This window comes from Mobula hypostoma, chromosome 24, assembly GCF_963921235.1.
Source record: "Mobula hypostoma chromosome 24, sMobHyp1.1, whole genome shotgun sequence".
Lineage (NCBI taxonomy): Eukaryota > Metazoa > Chordata > Chondrichthyes > Myliobatiformes > Myliobatidae > Mobula > Mobula hypostoma.
In genome coordinates, this window is record NC_086120.1 from 21,683,452 (window position 1) to 21,703,069 (window position 19,618).

The 19,618-nt window shown below is 43.8% G+C and overlaps 1 protein-coding gene across 1 annotated transcript in view; it reads left to right on the plus strand.

The window, feature by feature from the left end:
* The window catches only part of LOC134337483 (dedicator of cytokinesis protein 8-like), a 244,031-nt gene that overhangs the window by 157,616 nt on the left and 66,797 nt on the right, over positions 1-19,618 (plus strand). Inside the window, exons 23-25 of the mRNA XM_063032540.1 lie at positions 3,670-3,765; positions 7,557-7,688; positions 14,854-14,967. Of these exons, the coding sequence (XP_062888610.1) occupies positions 3,670-3,765; positions 7,557-7,688; positions 14,854-14,967 (342 nt within the window). The remainder of the gene's footprint in view (positions 1-3,669; positions 3,766-7,556; positions 7,689-14,853; positions 14,968-19,618) is intronic.

Genomic DNA, 19,618 nt, shown 5'->3' on the forward strand with positions numbered 1-19,618 from the left:
GGAAACCGGACAACCCTGAGGAAGCCCACACTGTGATGGGGGAATGTATAAACTCTTTGCTGGCATTGTAACAGCATTACGCTAACTGCTATGTGATTGTGCCGTCCCAAAAGTGTTTTTTAAATAAGAATACACTGAATACAATACATAATTACAAAAGTTTGCTGTCATAGTTTTAAAAGCACGCCTCAGATGACATACGAGCAGAAAATCCATTTTAAAATAAAATTTACTTCAGAAGTGTCATCTGAAAGAACAATTTAAAGATAACAACAGTTCAATCAGTAAATATAAGCAGCTAATTTGCTTTAAGGGTGTTGATTGATGAGGAATGAACGGCTTTGGGAGGCTTTTAACATTGATAAAGAGTCCAGGGGCAGTATGTTCTTGTTAGGGTGAAGGGTTAAACTGGCAAGTTTAGGGATTGAGGATCTGGTCAAGAAAAAGCAGGAAGTATGTATTGGCTTGAGGAGGTTGGGACGAGTGAATCCATTCCACTATAAAATAATTAGGAATACACATAAGAGGCAAATCAGAAGGGCTGAGAGAAGGTATGAGATGGGTCTGGTAGGCACGATTAAGGAAAATCCCAAGAGGTTTGACAGGTATATTCAGAGTAAAAGTGTGGCTAAGGAGAGAGTAGGCCTACAGGAAATGAGTAGGATTTTTAGCGAATATTTCCCCTTGGTGTTTACTGAGGGGGAAAATCATGTTTTCTTGAGAGATGAGCGAGACAAGTGGTGATGTTTTGCAGAGCATTCATATTGCCAGGAAGGGGGAATTTGCAGCCTCACGGTACATTAAGTAGGATGAATACCCAGGGCCGGACCCAGTGCATCCTTGGATTTTGTGGGAGGCTAGCAAAGAAGTTGCAGAGAAATTCGCTTTACCATTGGCCACCTAAGGACTGGAAGGTGGCTAATATTGTTCTGTTGTAGCAAGGACAAGCCAGTCACCGTGATGTCCGTGGTGGATGTTACTGGAGGGAATTCCAAGGGACAGAATCTACCAGCATTTGGGTAGACAGAGTCTGTTTAGACATCAACATGGCTTTGTATGTGGGAATAGTGTCTGACAAATCTTTTTGAGTTTTTTGAAGAAATAACCAAAAGGGTAGATGAGGGTAGGGTAGAGGATATTATCTATCTGGACTTTAGCAAGGCCTTTGGCAAGGTCCCAAGTGAGTGACAGGTCTGGAAAGTTACATTGTATGGAACACAGGGAGAGTTAGTTGGGTGGATTCAAAATTGGCTCAGAGGTAGGAGTATGATCATTGTTTCTCGGAATGGAGGTCAGTGACTAGTGGTCAGTGTTGGGACCCTTATTGTTTGTCACTTACACAAATAATTTGGATGTGAACGCATGAGACTTGAAGAAGGTTATTACAGATAACATGGGGATCTTGATCTGTTAAGGAAGTAGGCTCAGAAATGGCAAATGGATTTTGATACCAATAGATGTGAGGCGATTGATAGAGAAGGTGGATGGTAACAGTCCTTTTCCCAGGGTAGGCAAGTCCAAAACTAAGGTTGAGAGGAGAAAGATTTAAAAGGGAACTGAGGGGCAAAGTTTTCATGCAGAGGATGGTGAGTATGAGGAATGAGCTGCCAGAGGAAGTGGTTATAGTAACATTGAAGAAGTTCTTTGATAACAATATGGAGAGGTGATGTTTGGAGGGATATTGTCTGAACACAGGACATTTGTACTAGCTGGCTGCACACCATCTTTGGCATGGACTCATTGGGCTGAAGAGCCTCATGGGTTCTGTTTTGCTCTATAACCCCATGAGGGGAAATTTCTTCACGATAATATATCCTTCCTTGGGCAAGAAGAATAAAACTCTATGTACAATCTCACCAAGTTGCAGAAAAACAAGATTACTACAGCGGGTAATGATAAACTATCCCAGACATCCAATTATATATAAAATCAAAAAAGGATGGGCAATAAATGGTGAACAGCTGACCCCTTAAGTTGTAACTGTGACCATAACTTCAAACTCCTCAGGCAGAGGGAAGCATCATCCCTGTATCAGCATGTTTCCCTTTCACAGGTGGGGAAGCAGACCGGAGCACATGACTCCAAGAGCCTGTAAAGCCAGACCTAGGCATCCCAACTCTGGTGTTCAAACTCTTTGGCAATAAAGGCCACTGATTCCAATTTTCTTTCCGCACCTGCAACTTAACTTTCTATGATTCGGCTACAATAGCTCCAAGTTTATTTCATTTCTTGACTTTTAAAATATGCTCTGTAGATTCATTCAGCACTAAGGCACAGAAACAGGCCCTTCAGCCCATCTAGTGCATGCCGAACAATTCTGCCTAGTCCCATTCACCTGCACCTGGACCACAGCCGCTCATCTCCCTCTGACCCATTTACTTATCTAAACTCCTTTTAAATGTTGAAAATAAACCCACGTACACCACTTCCACTGGCAGCTTGTTTCATACTTTTACCACCCTCTGCATGAAGAAGTTTCCCCCCATGTTCCCCTTAAATATTTCACCTTTTACCTAACCCAGGACTTCCAGTTCTATTCTGACCTAACCTTAGTAGAAAAAGCCTGCTTGCATTTATTCTATCCATAGCCCTTATAATTTTGTATACCTCTAGCAAATCTCCCTTCACTCCAGGGAACAAAGTCCTAACCAGCCACAAACAAGAGAAAAGCTGCAGATGCTGGAAATCAAACAACACACACAAAATGCTGGAGGAACTCAGCAGGCCAGGCAGCATCTACGGAAAAAAGTACAGTTGATGATTGGAGCCAAAAACCTTCAGCAGGACTGGCAGTCCTAACCTATTCAACCTTTCCTTATAACCCAAATCCTCAAGTCCTGGCAGCATCCTTGTAGTTTTTCTCTCTACTCTTTCAATCGTATTGATACCTTTCCTGTAGGTAGGTGGCAATACTCCAAATTAGGCCTCACCAATGTACCAAAAGCTCTCTTTATGACCCTGTTCATATGTGTCGCCACCTTCAAGGAATTATGGATCTGCCCTCCCAGATCCCTCTGTTCTACTGCACTCCTCATTTGAGGTGCCCTACCATTCGCTGTGTAAGTCCTACCATGGTTGGTCCTCCCAAAGTGCAACACTTCACGCTTGTCTGCATTAAATTCCATCTGCATTTTTCAGCTCATTTTTCTAGCTGGTCCAGATCCCACTGCAAGCTTTGATAATCTCCCTCGCTTCTGGCTACACCCCCAATCTTGGCGTCATCTGAAAATTTGCTGATCTAGTTTACCAGATGCAGAGACTCTGATGAAAATGTGTGTGGCCCTTCTGGCAGTGATTTTTATCTTCCTGCCTGCTGTGTGTGCGCGCTGCATAGAATAATCATGGCTCTCCAAATCTCCTCCCAGCAGAGGTAGAGATGTCATGAGACCCTGGGGATTGAAAATTCCGGGAACAGATCAATATCTCTCTAAGTGTCCGATTTGCTTGCCAAGTACTGAGTAGTAGTGGGACCTCTGCAACTTGGTTTTTAACTTTGGAGATTTTCGTTAGCTTAACACTAATCGAACTGAGTCGTAGAGTACTGGTGGTGCTGATGCTGAATAACATATTTAATCTACAGACTGGAGATCCATTTCCAGTCATCTATTTTTCTGTCAGTGATTGGTTTAATTAATGTTTCATTTTGTTCAATGATTAATTTACTTGCAGCTATTTCACGAGGAATTGGTTTATCATATTGTCATTGCCAATGGAAAGACGAGAGATCACGTGTACAAGCATCTGTGGTTTTTCTGCGAGCTTTTGGTGAGTCAACACCCTACTAAGCAGTTGTCTCCAACTCCACAGGAAAATCCCAAATTATGCTCATCTAAAAGGCTGTATCTAAATTGAGTAGGTTAATCTGAAACACTGACTTGTTTCTAAAAATAGTGGGGGGGCAGGGGAGTGACTTTCAAGGCATGATGCCTAAAACCAACTAATCCATTAGGCTTTGGTGACCAAAAATTATGAATTAGCCTCAAACCCTCCTCTCTTCATGTTGTCCAGTCAGTTTCTCTTTTGATTATTATTCCAATACCTTTTTCAAAGTTTCTATGAAATACGCTTGCCCCGTGCTGTTAGGCAGTGAATTGCAGATCATAAGAATTTGCAGAGTGTAACCGTTTCTCCTCATATCCCTCCCAGCATATATTGCAAGTAATCATAAATCCATCTCCTCTAGTTTCTGACTACCTGTTGGAGGAAACCATTTCTTCTACCCTTACAAATCCACTTGTGATGATATTAAGTGTACTGTCCGCAAGCTATAAACTTAACTCTAGCTCGAAACTTATTTTAAGTCCTATCTGATGTAAGTTTCTACAGGTATCCCCACTTTAGGAAGATTATACTGTATCAACCTACATACCAGTTTACTTCACTGTTTGGTCTCCTCAGCAAGGTGTAGCTGTTAGTCACATATTTAGAGGGTTGAACCCCTCCCCCCTACCAAGGAGGAGATACCTCTGGCCAGCAAACTGGTTTAAATACAGATTATTTTGGTCTATTGGACAAGTTTCCTATGCACACATAGTTATTTTCTATTTCGTCCGTTTTATTGATTTCCTGCTTCATGTCCCTTCTGTTGGTAACCCTGCGCTGTATCGCCGCTTCTAATTTGTCTGTCAGTTCTTGGCCAACTATCCACATCCATCTCACTCCTCTTTTGTTATCTGATCCTGTTTTTATGTCAATTATGAGCATTGGTGATAAGCATTCAGACCATACATTTCCCATTCTGCCTGGTGATAGACCATGGCCTTAGGTGGTTGATTGGTGCCCTGTAACTGATGCCTTAAGCATTTGTGGAGGAAGAAGAGTTGCTCCTGTATGTAGGCTTGCCTGCAGGTGAACTTCTCCCAACAGCGAGCACATTTGAGTGTTTGACACCCAAAGTCGTTGGAAGTAATTGGGAAGATGGTCGTTCGGGAGGTTAATCAACCGCTGCAGCTACACATCTTTCAAATTATTTCCAACAGATTATTTTATTTTTAGTGATTTAATTAGAGGAATAATTCTTGAAATAGACTTAAAGCTCACAGAGGATTTCTAACTTACAAAGTATTTGAAACTTCCAAAGGATTTCTGACTAAGTATCCAAACTGCAAAGGTTCTCCAAAGACAGGTACAATTCTTACAAACAAAAAAGACATTCCAATGAGTTGCAGACTCATGAGACATCCGTCACAGAAACCAAAGGCTGAGGAATGAATTCTAGGTCCTCTTTCTGTCACCCCGTCTTTCTGTCATTCCTAACAAACCCAACTGCTTTCTAATTTTTATACTGTTTTGCTGCAAGCAGCCATCATCTGCATGGTTTTCAATTACATTCGTCAGGCTGGTGAATGCAAAGCTTAATCATGGACCCCATTGTTTCTCTTCGATTAAATCATGGGCCAACGTGGAACCCATTGTTTCCTTGCTCAATGCAAGAGGCTAAGCAAGGAGTATTGGTTAGAAGTTTAACTTAGTCAATAGCAACTCCTTAGCCCTTGGGAAAGTCATGGTGCTGTGCCTGAAAGCTGAGGTTAGTAATAAGCCCCTTGCACCCTGGAAAGTGGGTATCCATCACACCTTCAGAATTTTTAAACATCCTGAATTCATGAATTTAATCACCCAGGTTAAAGACAATTGACACAAGTGGCCATCACATTTATGTCACATTTCTTGATTTGGAACTATATCACCAGTCCTTCATTATCTCCAGACTTGTCTCCTAAAGCTCCCTTCCCAAAGGTACTGTGGGTGTCCCATCACTAGACGGTCTGCAGAAGTTCAAGAAGGTGACTCATTAACATTTTCTCAAGACAATGAGGGATGAGCATTTAATGCTGGTTTGCCAGCAGTACCCATGCTCCTAAATGAATAAACTAAAGGATTTCCAAAGGATCTCCAAACACAGGAACAATTCTTACAAACTAAAAAGATATCCCAATAAGTTGCAGACAAATAAGTCGTCCATTGCAGAAATGAAAGCCTGAGGAATGAATTCCAGGTCTTCTTTCTATCACCTCGACCTTCTGTCATTCCTACCAAACCCAATTTCTTTCTAACTTTTATACTGTTTTGTTACGAGTTGGTATGTGATGGTTTGCAGTTACATTTGTCAGGCTGAACTGAGAATTTCAGTCATCCAAAGACCACTTCATTGATATCCGTTGCATATCTGTTATTCATTGATTGACACGTGTAATTAGCATGCGACAAGCATTATATTGGACAGGCCGGTAGGAAGCTATCAACAAGGCAACATGAATACCAACTGCCTGTTAACCGTCATGATCAACTGTCCCTTATATCTATACATTGTGACAGCCAAGCACATCAATTTAACTGGACCATTGTCACTATCCTAGGCCAAGCTCGTCAACGACAAGCCCGAGAATTCTTAGAGGCGTTGCTCTCTGCGCAGAATTCTATCAACGAGCGATCGAAATGAATCCAGTTTACAACCCACTTCAGTGTCAAGTTGTCAGTCCAGAACCAGGAGCCAATTCACACCTGATTACATGCATCAATCAATGAGGATGTTAATCCTACACAGTGATCGACTAACACAGCCCGGACAACAATTATCACCCAATCAGATTTTAACGAACCAATAGTGGATTACATAATCGGTGACCAATAGAAATGGCACAAACACACACAAACACACACACACATACACACACACACACACACACACACACACACACACACACACACACACACACACACACACACACACACACACACAAACAATGTATGTAGGTCACCAACATTTCATTCGAAGTTGCACTGACGATGTTGCCTAGCTGGAAGCTAACAAGCCAGCTCTGCAAGCCACTCAACAGCAACACTGTAACTGTAAACAGAATCAATGGACATCCTACATATAATGCTGGTAAAGATGTTGCCTGTTGACTGGGGCCAAGATTGCTGAGATTAATTCAAAAACTTCCAAAATTTGAAGTACTGTGAATTAAAATGGCATAATTCTGCACACTGCTCCAAATCCTTGCCTCAGTAAGTGTTGGATTTTTTAAAAACAATTTAACCCTTCCCCCAACCATTTCCTGCATACTGCTATCACTCTGATGTTCGCACTGGCACTAATGCCGAATAACACCATTAAATTTATGCCTTCATGATATTACTGATGGTAAGACCTGACCACCATCGACTGAAAAAAAGAGATCAGTTCCTCAGTGTATAGTGAATTCAAGTGTCATTTTAAAAAATCTCTCACTGAAATCTTAAACATGTGATTAATATCAGCCACTTTGTTTTCTCCATGGAAACTTGAAATATCACGTGTAACAATTTGTAATGTGTTTTATTAATAACTGGTGTTGCAGAGGCTGCTGTCTGAAGCATTGTCATTCTATCAAGCAGACAGACGCATGACAAATGCTATTATTGGTGCTAGACAACTGTTCGATCAACAACTAGAAAGCAAAGGCAATTGGGTTTCAAGTGAAACCCAGCCTAAATATTTGGAACATGTTCTATTTTGCTTGCAGTTTAATAACGTTGCCAATGTTAACACTGTCTACTTCCCCTTTCCCTTTCAGATTAAAAGTATGAGTCAGTACCTCTCTGACGCAGACCACTGGAGCACTCCACCCAGCCTGCGGTTCTCGGAATATTTCCTGAGCATCATCTACCCCATGGTCAACATAGCTACAGAGTATGTGAAGCATCAGGTGGGTGGGTACAGCTCGCCGACACGTTGCAGTATGGTTCTGCGCACACATTGACCTGCAGTGTGATTCTTCAGACTTCCTGGACAAAACACACCGTAGACGCTGGAATATGGAGCAAATAACAGTTACATAGAACATATAGAACATAGAATAGTACAGCACATTACAGGCCCTTTGGCCCACAATGTTGTGCCGACCTTCAAACCCTGCCTCCCATATAACCCCCAACCTTAAATTCCTGCATATACCTGTCTAGTAGTCTCTTAAACTTCTCGAATGTATCTGCCTTCTCCACTGACTCAGGCAGTGCATTCCATGCACCAACCACCCTCTGAGTAAAAAACCTTCCTCTAATATCCCCTTTGAACTTCCTACCCCTTACCTTAAAGCCATGTCCTCTTGTATTGAGCTGGGGAAGAGGCGCTGACTATCCACTCTATCTATTCCTCTTATTATCTTGTACACCTCCATCATGTCTCCTCTCATCCTCCTTCTCTCCAAAGAATAAAGCCCTAGCTCCCTTAATCTCTGATCATAATGCATACTCTCTAAACCAGGCAGCATCCTGGTAAATCTCCTCTGTACCCTTTTCAATGCTTCCACATCCTTCCTATAGTGAGGCGACCAGAACTGGACACAGTACTCCAGGTGTGGCCTAACCAGAGTTTTATAGAGCTGCATCATTACATCGTGACTCTTAAACTCTATCCCTCGACTTATGAAAGCTAACACCCCATAAGCTTTCTTAACTACCCTATCTACCTGTGAGGCAAATTTCAGGGATCTGTGGACATGTACCTCCAGATCCCTCCGCTCTTCCACACTACCAGGTATCCTGCCATTTACTTTGTACTCTGCCTTGGAGTTTGTCCTTCCAAAGTGTACCACCTCACACTTCTCCGGGTTGAACTCCATCTGCCACGTCTCAGCCCACTTCTGCATCCTACCAATGTCTCTTTGCAATCTTCAACAATCCTCTACACTACCTACAACACCACCAACCTTTATGTCATCTGCAAACTTGCCAACCCACCCTTCTACCCCCACATCCAGGTCATTAATAAAAATCACGAAAAGTAGAGGTCCCAGAACAGATCCTTGTGGGACACCACTAGTCACAATCCTCTAATCTGAATGTACTCCCTCCACCACGACCCTCTGCCTTCTGCAGGCAAGCCAATTTTGAATCCACCTGGCCAAACTTCCTTGGATCCCATGCCTTCTGACTTTCTGAATAAGCCTACCATGTGGAACAATGTCAAATGCCTTACTAAAATCCATATAGATCACATCCACTGCACTACCCTCATCTATATGCCTGGTCACCTCCTCAAAGAACTCTATCAGGCTTGTTAGACACGATCTGCCCTTCACAAAGCCATGCTGACTGTCCCTGATCAGACCATGATTCTCTAAATGCCCATAGATCCTATCTCTAAGAATCTTTTCCAACAGCTTCCCCACCACAGATTTAAGGCTCACTGGTCTATAATTACTCGGACTATCCCTGCTACCTTTTTTGAACAAGGGGACAACATTCACCTCCCTCCAATCCTCCGGTACCATTCCCGTGGACAACGAGGACATAAAGATCCTAGCCAGAGGCTCAGCAATCTCTTCCCTCGCCTCATGGAGCAGCCTGGGGAATATTCCGTCAGGTGGGACTTATCAGTCCTAATGTAATTTAACAACTCCAACACCTCCTCTCCCTTAATATCAATGTGCTCCAGAACACCAACCTCACTCATATTGTCCTCACCACTATCAAGTTCCCTCTCATTGGTGAATACCGAAGAGGAGTATTCATTGAGGACCTCGCTCACTTCCACAGCCTCCAGGCATATCTTCCCACCTTTATCTCTGATCGGTCCTACCTTCACTCCTGTCATCCTTTTGTTCTTCACATAATTGAAGAATGCCTTGGGGTTTTCCTTTTCATCCTGTTTTTATGATAGAGAGGGTCGTGCAAATTTGCCTCCAAATAATACATGTTGTATCCATTAGACCTTTCTAACCCCTTGCATTATGGTGCCTAATGGAACAACTTTAACATATAATGTCCTATAATTCAGTGTATATAGTCCAAAGTTCAAAGTAACTGTTACTATCAAATTACATATATGTCACCATATTCTACCCTGAGATTCATTTTGGCGCAGGCATTCACAATAAAATAAACAAGATACAATAGAATCCATGAAAATGTACACACCTAACAACTGAAATGTGCAGAAGAAGAGAAACTGCAAAAAATATGAATATAATAATTAATACATAATAATGAGAACATGAGTTATAGTGTCCTTCAAAGTGATTCCATAGGTTGTGTTGAATTTTCCAGTCGAGTCAAGTTTGTTGTTATTTAACTATATACATGTACAGTATAGCATCAAACAAGACAAAGTTTCTCTGGACCAGGGCAAAAAGCGCAATAGTATCCATAACACACATATATCACACCATAACTTAGGAAACAAGAGAAAATCTGCAGATTCTGGAGGTCCAAGCAACACACACAAAATGCTGGAAGAACTCAGCAGGCCAGGCAGCATCTGTCGACGTTTCGGGCCGAGACCCTTCAGCAGGTCTGGAAAAAATGATGAGAAGTCAGAGTAGGAAAGTGGGGGGAGCAGAGGAAGAACTGCAAGATGATGGGTGAAACTGGGAGGGAGGGGAGGGGTGAGGTAAAGTGCTGGGAAGCTGATTGGTGAAGGATATACAGGGCTGGAGAAGGGGGAAACTGATAGAAGACAGAAAGCCATGGAAGGAAAAATGGAGGAGGATCACCAGAAGTGGCGGGTGATAGGCAGGTAAGGAGATAAGGTGGGAGGGAAAAGGGAATGGGGATTGGTAAGCGAGGGGAGGGGGCATGACCAGAAGTTTGAGAAATCGATGTTCACTCCATCAGGTTGGAGGCTACCCAAAGGGAATATAAGGTGTTGTCCCTCCAACCTAAGTGTGGCCTCATCACAACAGTGGATGAGGCCATGGACTGACATGTTGGAATGGGAATGGGAAGTGGAACTAAAATGGGTGGCCTCTGGGAGATCCTGCCTTTTCTGGTGGATGGAGTACAGGTGCTCGGTGAAGCGGTCTCCCAATCTACATCGGGTCTCACCAATATACAGGAGACCACACCGAGAGCACCAAACACAGTAAATGACCCGAACAGACTCACAGGTGTCACCTCACCTGGAAGGACGGTTTGGTTCCCTAAATGGTAGTGAGGGAGGAGGTGTAGGGCTAGGTGTAGCACTTGTTACGCTTGCAAGGATAAGTGCCAGGAGGGAGATCAGTGGGGAGGGATGAATGGACAAGGGAGTCACATAGGGAGCGATCCCTGTGGAAAGCAGAAAATGGGGGGCGGGGGAGGGAAAGATGTGCTTTGTGGTGGGATCTTATTGGAGATAGTGGAAGTTACGGAGAATTATATGCTGGACACGGGAGCTGGTGAGATGGTAGGTGAGGACAAGAGGAACCCTATCCCTGGTGGGCTGCCAGGAAGATGGGGTGAGGGCAGATGTGCACAAAATGGAAGAGATGTGGTTGAGGGCAGTGTTGATGTTAGAGGAAGGGAAGCCCCTTTCTTTGAAGAAGGAGGACACCTCCTTCGTTCTGGAATGAAACACTTCATCCTGAGACCAGATGCAGCGGAGATGGAGAAGATGAGAGCAGGGGATGGCGTTTTTACAAGTAACACAGTGAGAAGAGATATAGTCCTGTTATCCGTGAGAATCAGTGGGTTTATAATAGACATCTCCAGAGACAGAGACAGAGCGATCGAGGAAGTGGAGGGAAGTGTCAGAAATGAACCAATTAAATTTGAGGGCAGGGTGGAAGTTGGAGGCAAAGTTGCTGAAGCTGTCGAGCTCTTCATGGGTGCTGGAAGCAGCACCAATACAGTTGCTGATGTAGCATAGGAGAAGTTGTGGAGCGATACCCGTCTAGGCTTGGAACGTAGACTGTTCCGTGTAGTTAACAAACAGGCAGGCACAACTGGGATCCATGGGAGTGCTCATGGCTACACCTTTTGTTTGAAGGAATTGGGAGGAGCTGATGGAAAAATTATTACCAGTGAGGACAAGTTCTACCAGACAGAGGAGAGTGGTGGTGGAGGGGAACTGTTTGGATCTGGTGTCCCGAAAAAAAACAGAGCTTTGAGGCCTTACTGGTGGGGGATGGAAGTATATAGGGTCTGGACTCCATAGTGAAAATAAGATGATTTTGCTAGGGAACTTGAAGTCATTGAGAAGATCAAGAGGGTGTGAAGTGTCACGGATGTAGGTAGGAGGGAACGGAACCAGGGAGGATAAAACCGAGTCCAGGTATGCTGATATGAGTTCAGCGGGGCAGGAACGAGTAGAAACAATGGTTCTACCTGGACGAGCGGGTTTGTGGATCTTGGGTAGGAGGTAGAAACGGGAGGTGCGGGGTGTGGGAACTATGAAGTCGGTGGCAATGGATGGGAGATCCCCAGAGTTAATAAGGTCGGTGATAGTGAGGGAGACAATGGCCTGGTGGTTCTTAGTGGGGTCCTGTTCGAGGGATAAGTAAGAGGTGGTGTCTGAGAGTTGTCGCTGGGCCTCAGCAAGGTAGAGGTCAGTCTGCCAGACTACTACAGCACCTCCTTTATCTGCGAGATTGATGGTGAGGTTAGGATTAGTGTGGAGGGAGTGGAGAACCGAGCGTTCAGAAGGAGTGAGGTCAGAATTGGAGAAAGAAGTGGTGAAGTTGAGATGATTGATGTCCCATCAGCAGTTAGCAATGTTAACTAAGCCCATCAAACCTGCACACATGGGGCAAGGCAGAGTCATCTGCGTGCCCACTGTGCTCCAAGCGAGGAACCCTCAGCGGCTGCGCAAGGACACTTGGTGAGCGATGGTACCGATGGAGGCATGATCAGGTCCTGAAGACAATCGCTGAAGCCATCAGCACAGGAGTTGAGTGGGCGAAGCGGTCCCGACCCTCCAAGCAGACCATTGCCTTTGTCAGAGCTGGGGAGCAGCCAATACCCACCAAAAGAACATCTGCAGGCATTCTGACCTCTGTAAGGGACTGGCAGCTGTTGGTGGACCTCGAACGGCAGCTGAAGTTCCCCAACCATATCGCAGCCACCACCCTGCGACCAGACATTGTCCTAGTGTCTGAGTCTACTAAGCAAGTGGTGCTGCTGGAGCTGACAGTCCCATGGGAGGATCGCTTGGAGGAGGCCTTTGAAAGGAAGCTCTCCAAGTACGCAGGACTGGTCAGCAGCTGTCAGCAGGCTGGATGGAGAGCGAGGTGCCTCTCAGTGGAGGTTGGTTGTAGGGGATTCGCAGCCCGTTCCTTAGCTAGAGCCTTCAGCAATTTGGGCATCGAGGGAGAGAGGAAGAGGAGAGCCATCCGCAGTACCACCGATGCGGCAGAGAGGGCCTCAAGATGGCTGTGGCTCAAAAGAGGGGAGCCACGGAGTCATAAGTAGCTAGCCATCTGGACACAAGCTGGGGTCTGATCAGCCCCGGCTGGGTCACCTGGAGGAGGATGTATGATGTCGAAAGACCCGAAACACCCGATGATTCCAGGAACATCACTGAAGATGTGTCCAGAGGCATCAGTAGATGTATGTACACAGAAATAACTAGACAAGGTAAAGTGCATAAATTAAATACTGTAGGGTACAGAACAGATTAACCGGTGACACTTTGAATTTCATGTGGCAGGGAGTTCAGAGTCAACTGAGTGTTGAGGTGAGTGAAGTTATCCACACTATAAACGGAATTAATTTCAGTTTGTAACTCCAATGAATAACAAATTTTTCAGGGTGTTAACTATGCCTGAACTTACTGAAACAGATGGACACGTGACAATGGCACTTCCCTTACCAAGAAATATGGGATCCCGACTTGTGAAGAAAGGACTCATAGCATTGAGGTACCCATCTCGGGTCAAAGTGTGTTACTGCACATAAAACAAGGAATAAGTCTACTGGAGACCCAAGGATGTGAACCAAATATGTTACACAAAACAATGAAACACCCAACTCAGGAATCCAGAGCATCACAGCACTCCACTAGGAATTAAGAGAATTGCAGAAAGCATTGTTGGAACAAAAGGCTTCATGTAAAGCCTTGGAGGGTTATATGCTGGAACAAATGCTTTTTGTAAGTCATTGAGGCATTCTATCAGGAAGGGGAAAGGTTTACATGTGGCAGAGCAAACAGCCCACTGTTCATTATTAACAAGTTGAATAATTTGACTGTCTACTGTTGTGTATTTTATAGAGGTTTAAGCTCATGTGCGATGAATGGTGTAGAGTACAACCTGTTCACCCAGTGTACCTGTGTTTAGTCGGCTATTAGGGCCAGCTCGCATTCAGTATAGATTTATACAGTGAAGCGCACACAACTCAGCAGGCCAGGCAGCATCTGTGGAAAGAAGTACAGTCGACGTTTTGGACCTGCTGAAGGGTTTCGGCGGGAAACATCGACTGTATTTTTTTTCCATAGATGCTGCCTGGCCTGCTGAGTTCCTTCAGCATTTTGTGTGTGTTGTTCGGATTTCCAGCATCTGCAGATTTTCTCTTGTTCATACTTATACAGTATTACATTTTACAACTCCACACTGTGCAGTAAAATTCCCTGAGGTATGGATTCCTACTGTAAAGGAGGATAGAAGGGAGGGAACATCTTTTTCCCCCACTACCTGCAGATTTCCAAAAGGGACAATGAACCAACCGTTGAATACCACCTCACTATTATTGCACTGCTTATTGAATTTATTTTAATATATACTTATTGTAATTGATAATATACTTTTAATGTTTTGCACTCTACTGTTGTCGCAAAACAACAAATTTACAACGTGTCAGTGACATTAAACTTGATTCTGATTCTGATTCATAATGATTACCAAATTGAATTGACTTTATTTCCTGCATCCTTCACATACATGAGGAGTAAAAATCTTTATGTTACGTCTCCATTTGAATGTGGATTGTACAAACTGTAGTAGTTTGTAATAAACAGTATGCACAGTAAGATAGAAGCTGTCACAGTCAGGTGTGTAAAGGTCCAGAACAGATGGACTGGTGAACAAGGGAGGCGACTGGTGGGGCAGTACAGCTCTTTCAGTAAGCAGGAACATTACATTTGTTTTAAGGTAACTGAGGGGTTTTGCATTTCTCCAGGATCCTGATGTTACAGATGTAACAAACCTGAGCCTTGGCTTTTTTCTGAATGACCTGCTGTCCCTCATGGACCGAGGCTTCGTTCTCCGTCTGATTGCTCATCATCACAAAGAGGTAATTGCGCAGGGCGCCTTGTTAAGCCAGCTTCTAAAATATTGCTATGGGTGTACCATAGGGTTAACGCGATCTCAGGAATGAATTGCGCTGATTCTGGTGAGCTGGTGCAGTTTTCTGTAGTCACTAAATATTGCACAGTCACGTTAAAGATTTTAAAAGATATTTTATTTGTCACGTGCACATCGAAACAGCAAAACGTATAATGGAATGCAATGTTTTGTGCCATATCAAATCAGTGAGGAAGTTATGACACACACCCATCCACGCCAGCTTCCGAGGTTTAGATGCTCTAACTCCCTGGAGTACGGATAGCTGGCACAGTCCCGCTAATTGGAAATCATGTTTTGTGCGCCAGGGATTGAGCATTTACAGAGCAACTGAGCCAGGGTTTGGTGCTCAATCGTAAGCTGCCTCGCGATTCTGTCTAGTGTTTGTTTTGTGCTCAGATTCCGTGTCTCGATCCCAGCCTTGGATACTCCAGCATCTGGGTCCAAGCCATTCTTGTCAAGGACTCTTGTCTCCGGGGATTGTGCTGGGGGCAGCCCCCAAGTGTCACCACGCTTCCGGCATTGACGTAGCATGTCCACAACTTAATATACCTAACCCTAACCGTAGGACATTGGAATGTGGGAAGAAATCAGAGCATCTGGAGAAAGTCCATGTGGTCATGGGGCGGGAGAACATACAAACTCCTCACAGGCAGAATCGAGTCCCTAAAAGTGTTTACTAGTGCTACAGTGGTATGCAAAAGTTTGGGCACCCCAAGAGATTTGAGCTCTCAGATAACTTTTACCAAGGTCTCAGACCTTAATTAGCTTGTTAGGGCTTTGGCTTGTTCACAGCCATCGTTAGGAAAAGCCAAGTGATTGAAATTTCAAAGCTTTATAAATACCCTGACTCCTCAAACCTTGTCCCAACAATCAGCAGCCATGGGCTCCTCTAAGCAGCTGCCTAGCACTCTGAAAAATAAAATAATTGATGCCCACAAAGCAGGAGAAGGCTATAAGAAGATAGCAAAGCGTTTTCAGGTAGCCCTTTCCTCAGTTCGTAATGTAATTAAGAAATGGCAGTTAACAGGAACGGTGGAGGTCAAGTTGAGGTCTGGAAGACCAAGAAAACTTTCCCAGAGAACTGCTCGTAGGATTGCTAGAAAGGCAAATAAAAACCCCCATTTGACTGCAAAAGACCTTCAGGAAGATTTAGCAGACACTGGAGTGGTGGTGCACTGTTCTACTGTGCAGCGACACCTGCACAAATATGACCTTCATGGAAGAGTCATCAGAAGAAAACCTTTCCTGCATCTTCACCACAAAATTCAGCATCAGAAGTTTGCCAAAGAACATCTAAACAAGTCTGATGCACTTTGGAAACAAGTCCTGTGGACTGATGAAGTTAAAATAGAACTTTTTGGCCGCAATGAGCAAAGGTATGTTTGGAGAAAAAAGGGTGCAGAATTTCATGAAAAGAACACCTCTGCAACTGTTAAACATGGGGGTGGATCGATCATGCTTTGGGCTTGTGCTGCAGCCAGTGGCATGGGGAACATTTCACTGGTAGATGGAAGAATGAATTCAATTAAATACCAAGAAATTCTGGAAGCAAACATCACATCACACTGTCTGTAAAAAAGCTGAAGGTAAATAGAAGATGGCTTCTACAACAAGATAATGATCCTAAACACACCTCAAAATTTACAATGGACTACCTCAAGAGGCCAAGCTGAAGGTTTTGCCATGGCCCTCACACTCCCCCGAACTAAACATCATCAAAAATCTGTGGATAGACCTCAAAAGAGCAGTGCATGCAAGGAGGCCCAAGAATCTCACAGAACTAGAAGCCTTTTGTAAAGAAGAATGGGCAAAGATCTCCCAAACAAGAATTGAAAGACTCTTAGCTGGCTACAGAAAGCGTTTACAAGCTGTGATACTTGCCAAAGGGGGTGTTACTAAGTACTGACCATGCAGGGTGCCCAAACTTTTGCTTCAGGCCCTTTTCCTTTTTTGTTATTTTGAAACTGTAAAAGATGGAAATAAAAAAGTAATCTCACTTAAAATATTAAAGAAATGTGTTATCTTTAACTTTATGCCTTTGGAAATCAGGTCATCTTTTACTCGCTTAGCTATTCACAGTAACAGAAATTTTGACCGGGGTGCCCAAACTTTTGCATGTCACTGTATATAGCAAACTGCTATACTACCATATCACCTCTCTACTACTGTACCTCCCTGGTGCATCTGGTGCAGTGGAGATCACGTTACTGATATTTGACCATCACTTGTTCTGCTTTCAGTTACCTAGCATTCACAAGGCTGTAAGCTATACCGTACACTCTTGCCTGTAAATGTGTGGGCTCCCAGTCAAATTAGCAGCCAACACCAGGAGGCAAGTAATGAGAGTTTCGTGAATTTGATAGTGGATTAGGTTCAATTATCTCCCATTTCTAATGCTGACTCACAAATCCAAACAAGTTCCAACCAGGATAAAGTGTTCTAGTTCAGAAACGTGCCTTTCATTTGTTCCACTTAAGTTATAAGTTCAAAGTTCAAGGTGGATTTATTTTCGAAGTACGTGTATGTCACCATCTACAACCCTGAGATTCATTTTCTTGCAGGCATTCACAGTAGAACAAAGAAATACAATAAAATCAATGAGAAACTTCACACGAATAAAGACTTGACAAACAACTAATTTGCAAAAGAAAACAAGCTATGCAAATACAAAAAAAAAGTAAATAAATAATACTGAGAACATAGAGTCCCTGAAAAATGAGTTCATAGGTTGTGGAATCAGTTCAGTGTTGAGATGAGTGAAGTTATCCAAGCTGGTTCAGGAGCCTGAAGGTAAGAACTGTTCCTGAACCTGGTGATGTGGGACTTAAGGCTCCCGGACCTCCTTCCAAATGGCAGCAGCGAAAAAAGAGCATGGACTGGATGGTAGGGGTTCTTGATGATGGATAATGCTTTCTTGTGTCAGCACTCCTTGCAGATGGCTCAATAGTGGGGAAATTTTTTCCTGGGATAGATTGGACTGTATCCAGCATATTTTTGAATCAATTATTTCTGATAGGATGGATCAAAAGTTACTGAGAAAACTCTCCCATTGTACAGATTGTTCCGAAAGCCTTAACAGAATTGTGAGGTTGCTGAAATTGTGGATAGCATGATATTACACCTCTAGAGGGAGGAGAAGATGGCGGCGTGACGCAGCGCGCGCGGCCTTTCTGAATGAATATCGATTATGTGTAACTAGGGGTGTCGTGCATCAATCCGGATTTGATAGGGACAGCTGGGAAGCGCAGAGGAACATCTGGAGAAACTTCTGAAATACCTGCTTCGCTGCCGCTGCTACTGTGCGATCAAGAATCTCTGGAGACGAAGGCCCCAAATCCTCGGCTTAGCCTATTGCCTGTTGCCGGGGCCGAGGTCGGAACACTCGGCAGAGACGGTGCTCGGTGCATTGGTGTTGGAGAGCTGATCAGAGGCTCGGAGTTTTCGGACGGACTTGGAGTCGGACTGTGGTCGGATGCTTCCGGGATGCTGCATCGGCAAGTTTGTGGTGCTGGAGGTTTACCATCTGCGTGAAATGATGGGACTTTCGAGAGGCTCTGAGATTTTTACTGCGCCATGGTCTGTTCTTATCAAATTACGGTATTGCTTTGCACTGTTGTAACTATATGTTATAGTTATGTGGTTTTTGTTAGTTTTTAAGTCAGTTTGTCATGTGTTTTCGTGATATCATTCCGGAAAAACATTTTATCATTTCTTAATGCATGCATTACTAAATGACAATAAAAGGGGACTGCATGTCCTCATAATCATAATAGATCAATAGGACAAATTCAATGGTTCAATAAAACATCAGAGAATGTATATAGTATACAACCTGAAATTCTTACTCTCCACAGACACCCACGATACAGGGAAGAAACATAGAATGAATGTCAGAATGAACCCCAACCCCCCCCCCACATGCACAGGCAGCAGCAAATGCATCAACACTCCCCCCAATTGCTCCAGCTAAATGATCAGCCCCTCCCCACCATAGCAAAGCCCCCAGAGACCATAATCTGGAGTCCATCAAAAACTGCTGTCCATCCCTACACTTTGACATCTCAGCCAGGCTCTCTCTCTCTCTCACTGGTGAGGGAGAAAAAGATATCACTCTGGCAACAGTGAGAGAGGAGACCAACAGCCCACTGTTTTGATGTTACAATCTGCCGCGTGGCTTGTCCGAGTTCACAAACCCAAGGTCTCTCAATTACCATCAAGGGAGATTAGATTAGATTAGATTATGAGGACGTGCAGTCCTCTTTTATTGTCATTTAGCAATGCATGCATTAAGAAATGATACAATGTTCCTCCAGAAAGATACCACAGAAACACAAGACAAACCAAGACTAAAAAAAACTGACAAAAACTGCATAATTATAACATATATTTACAACAGTGCAAAGCAATACTGTAATTTGATGAAGAACAGACCATGGGCACGGTAAAAAAAAAGTCTCAAAGTCTCTCGAAAGTCCCATCATCTCATGCAGATGGTAGAAGGAAGAGAAACTCTCTTCGTGCCATGAGCTTCCAGCGCCGCAAACTTGCCGATGCAGCACCCTGGAAGCACCCAACCACAGCCGAATCTTGAGTCCGTC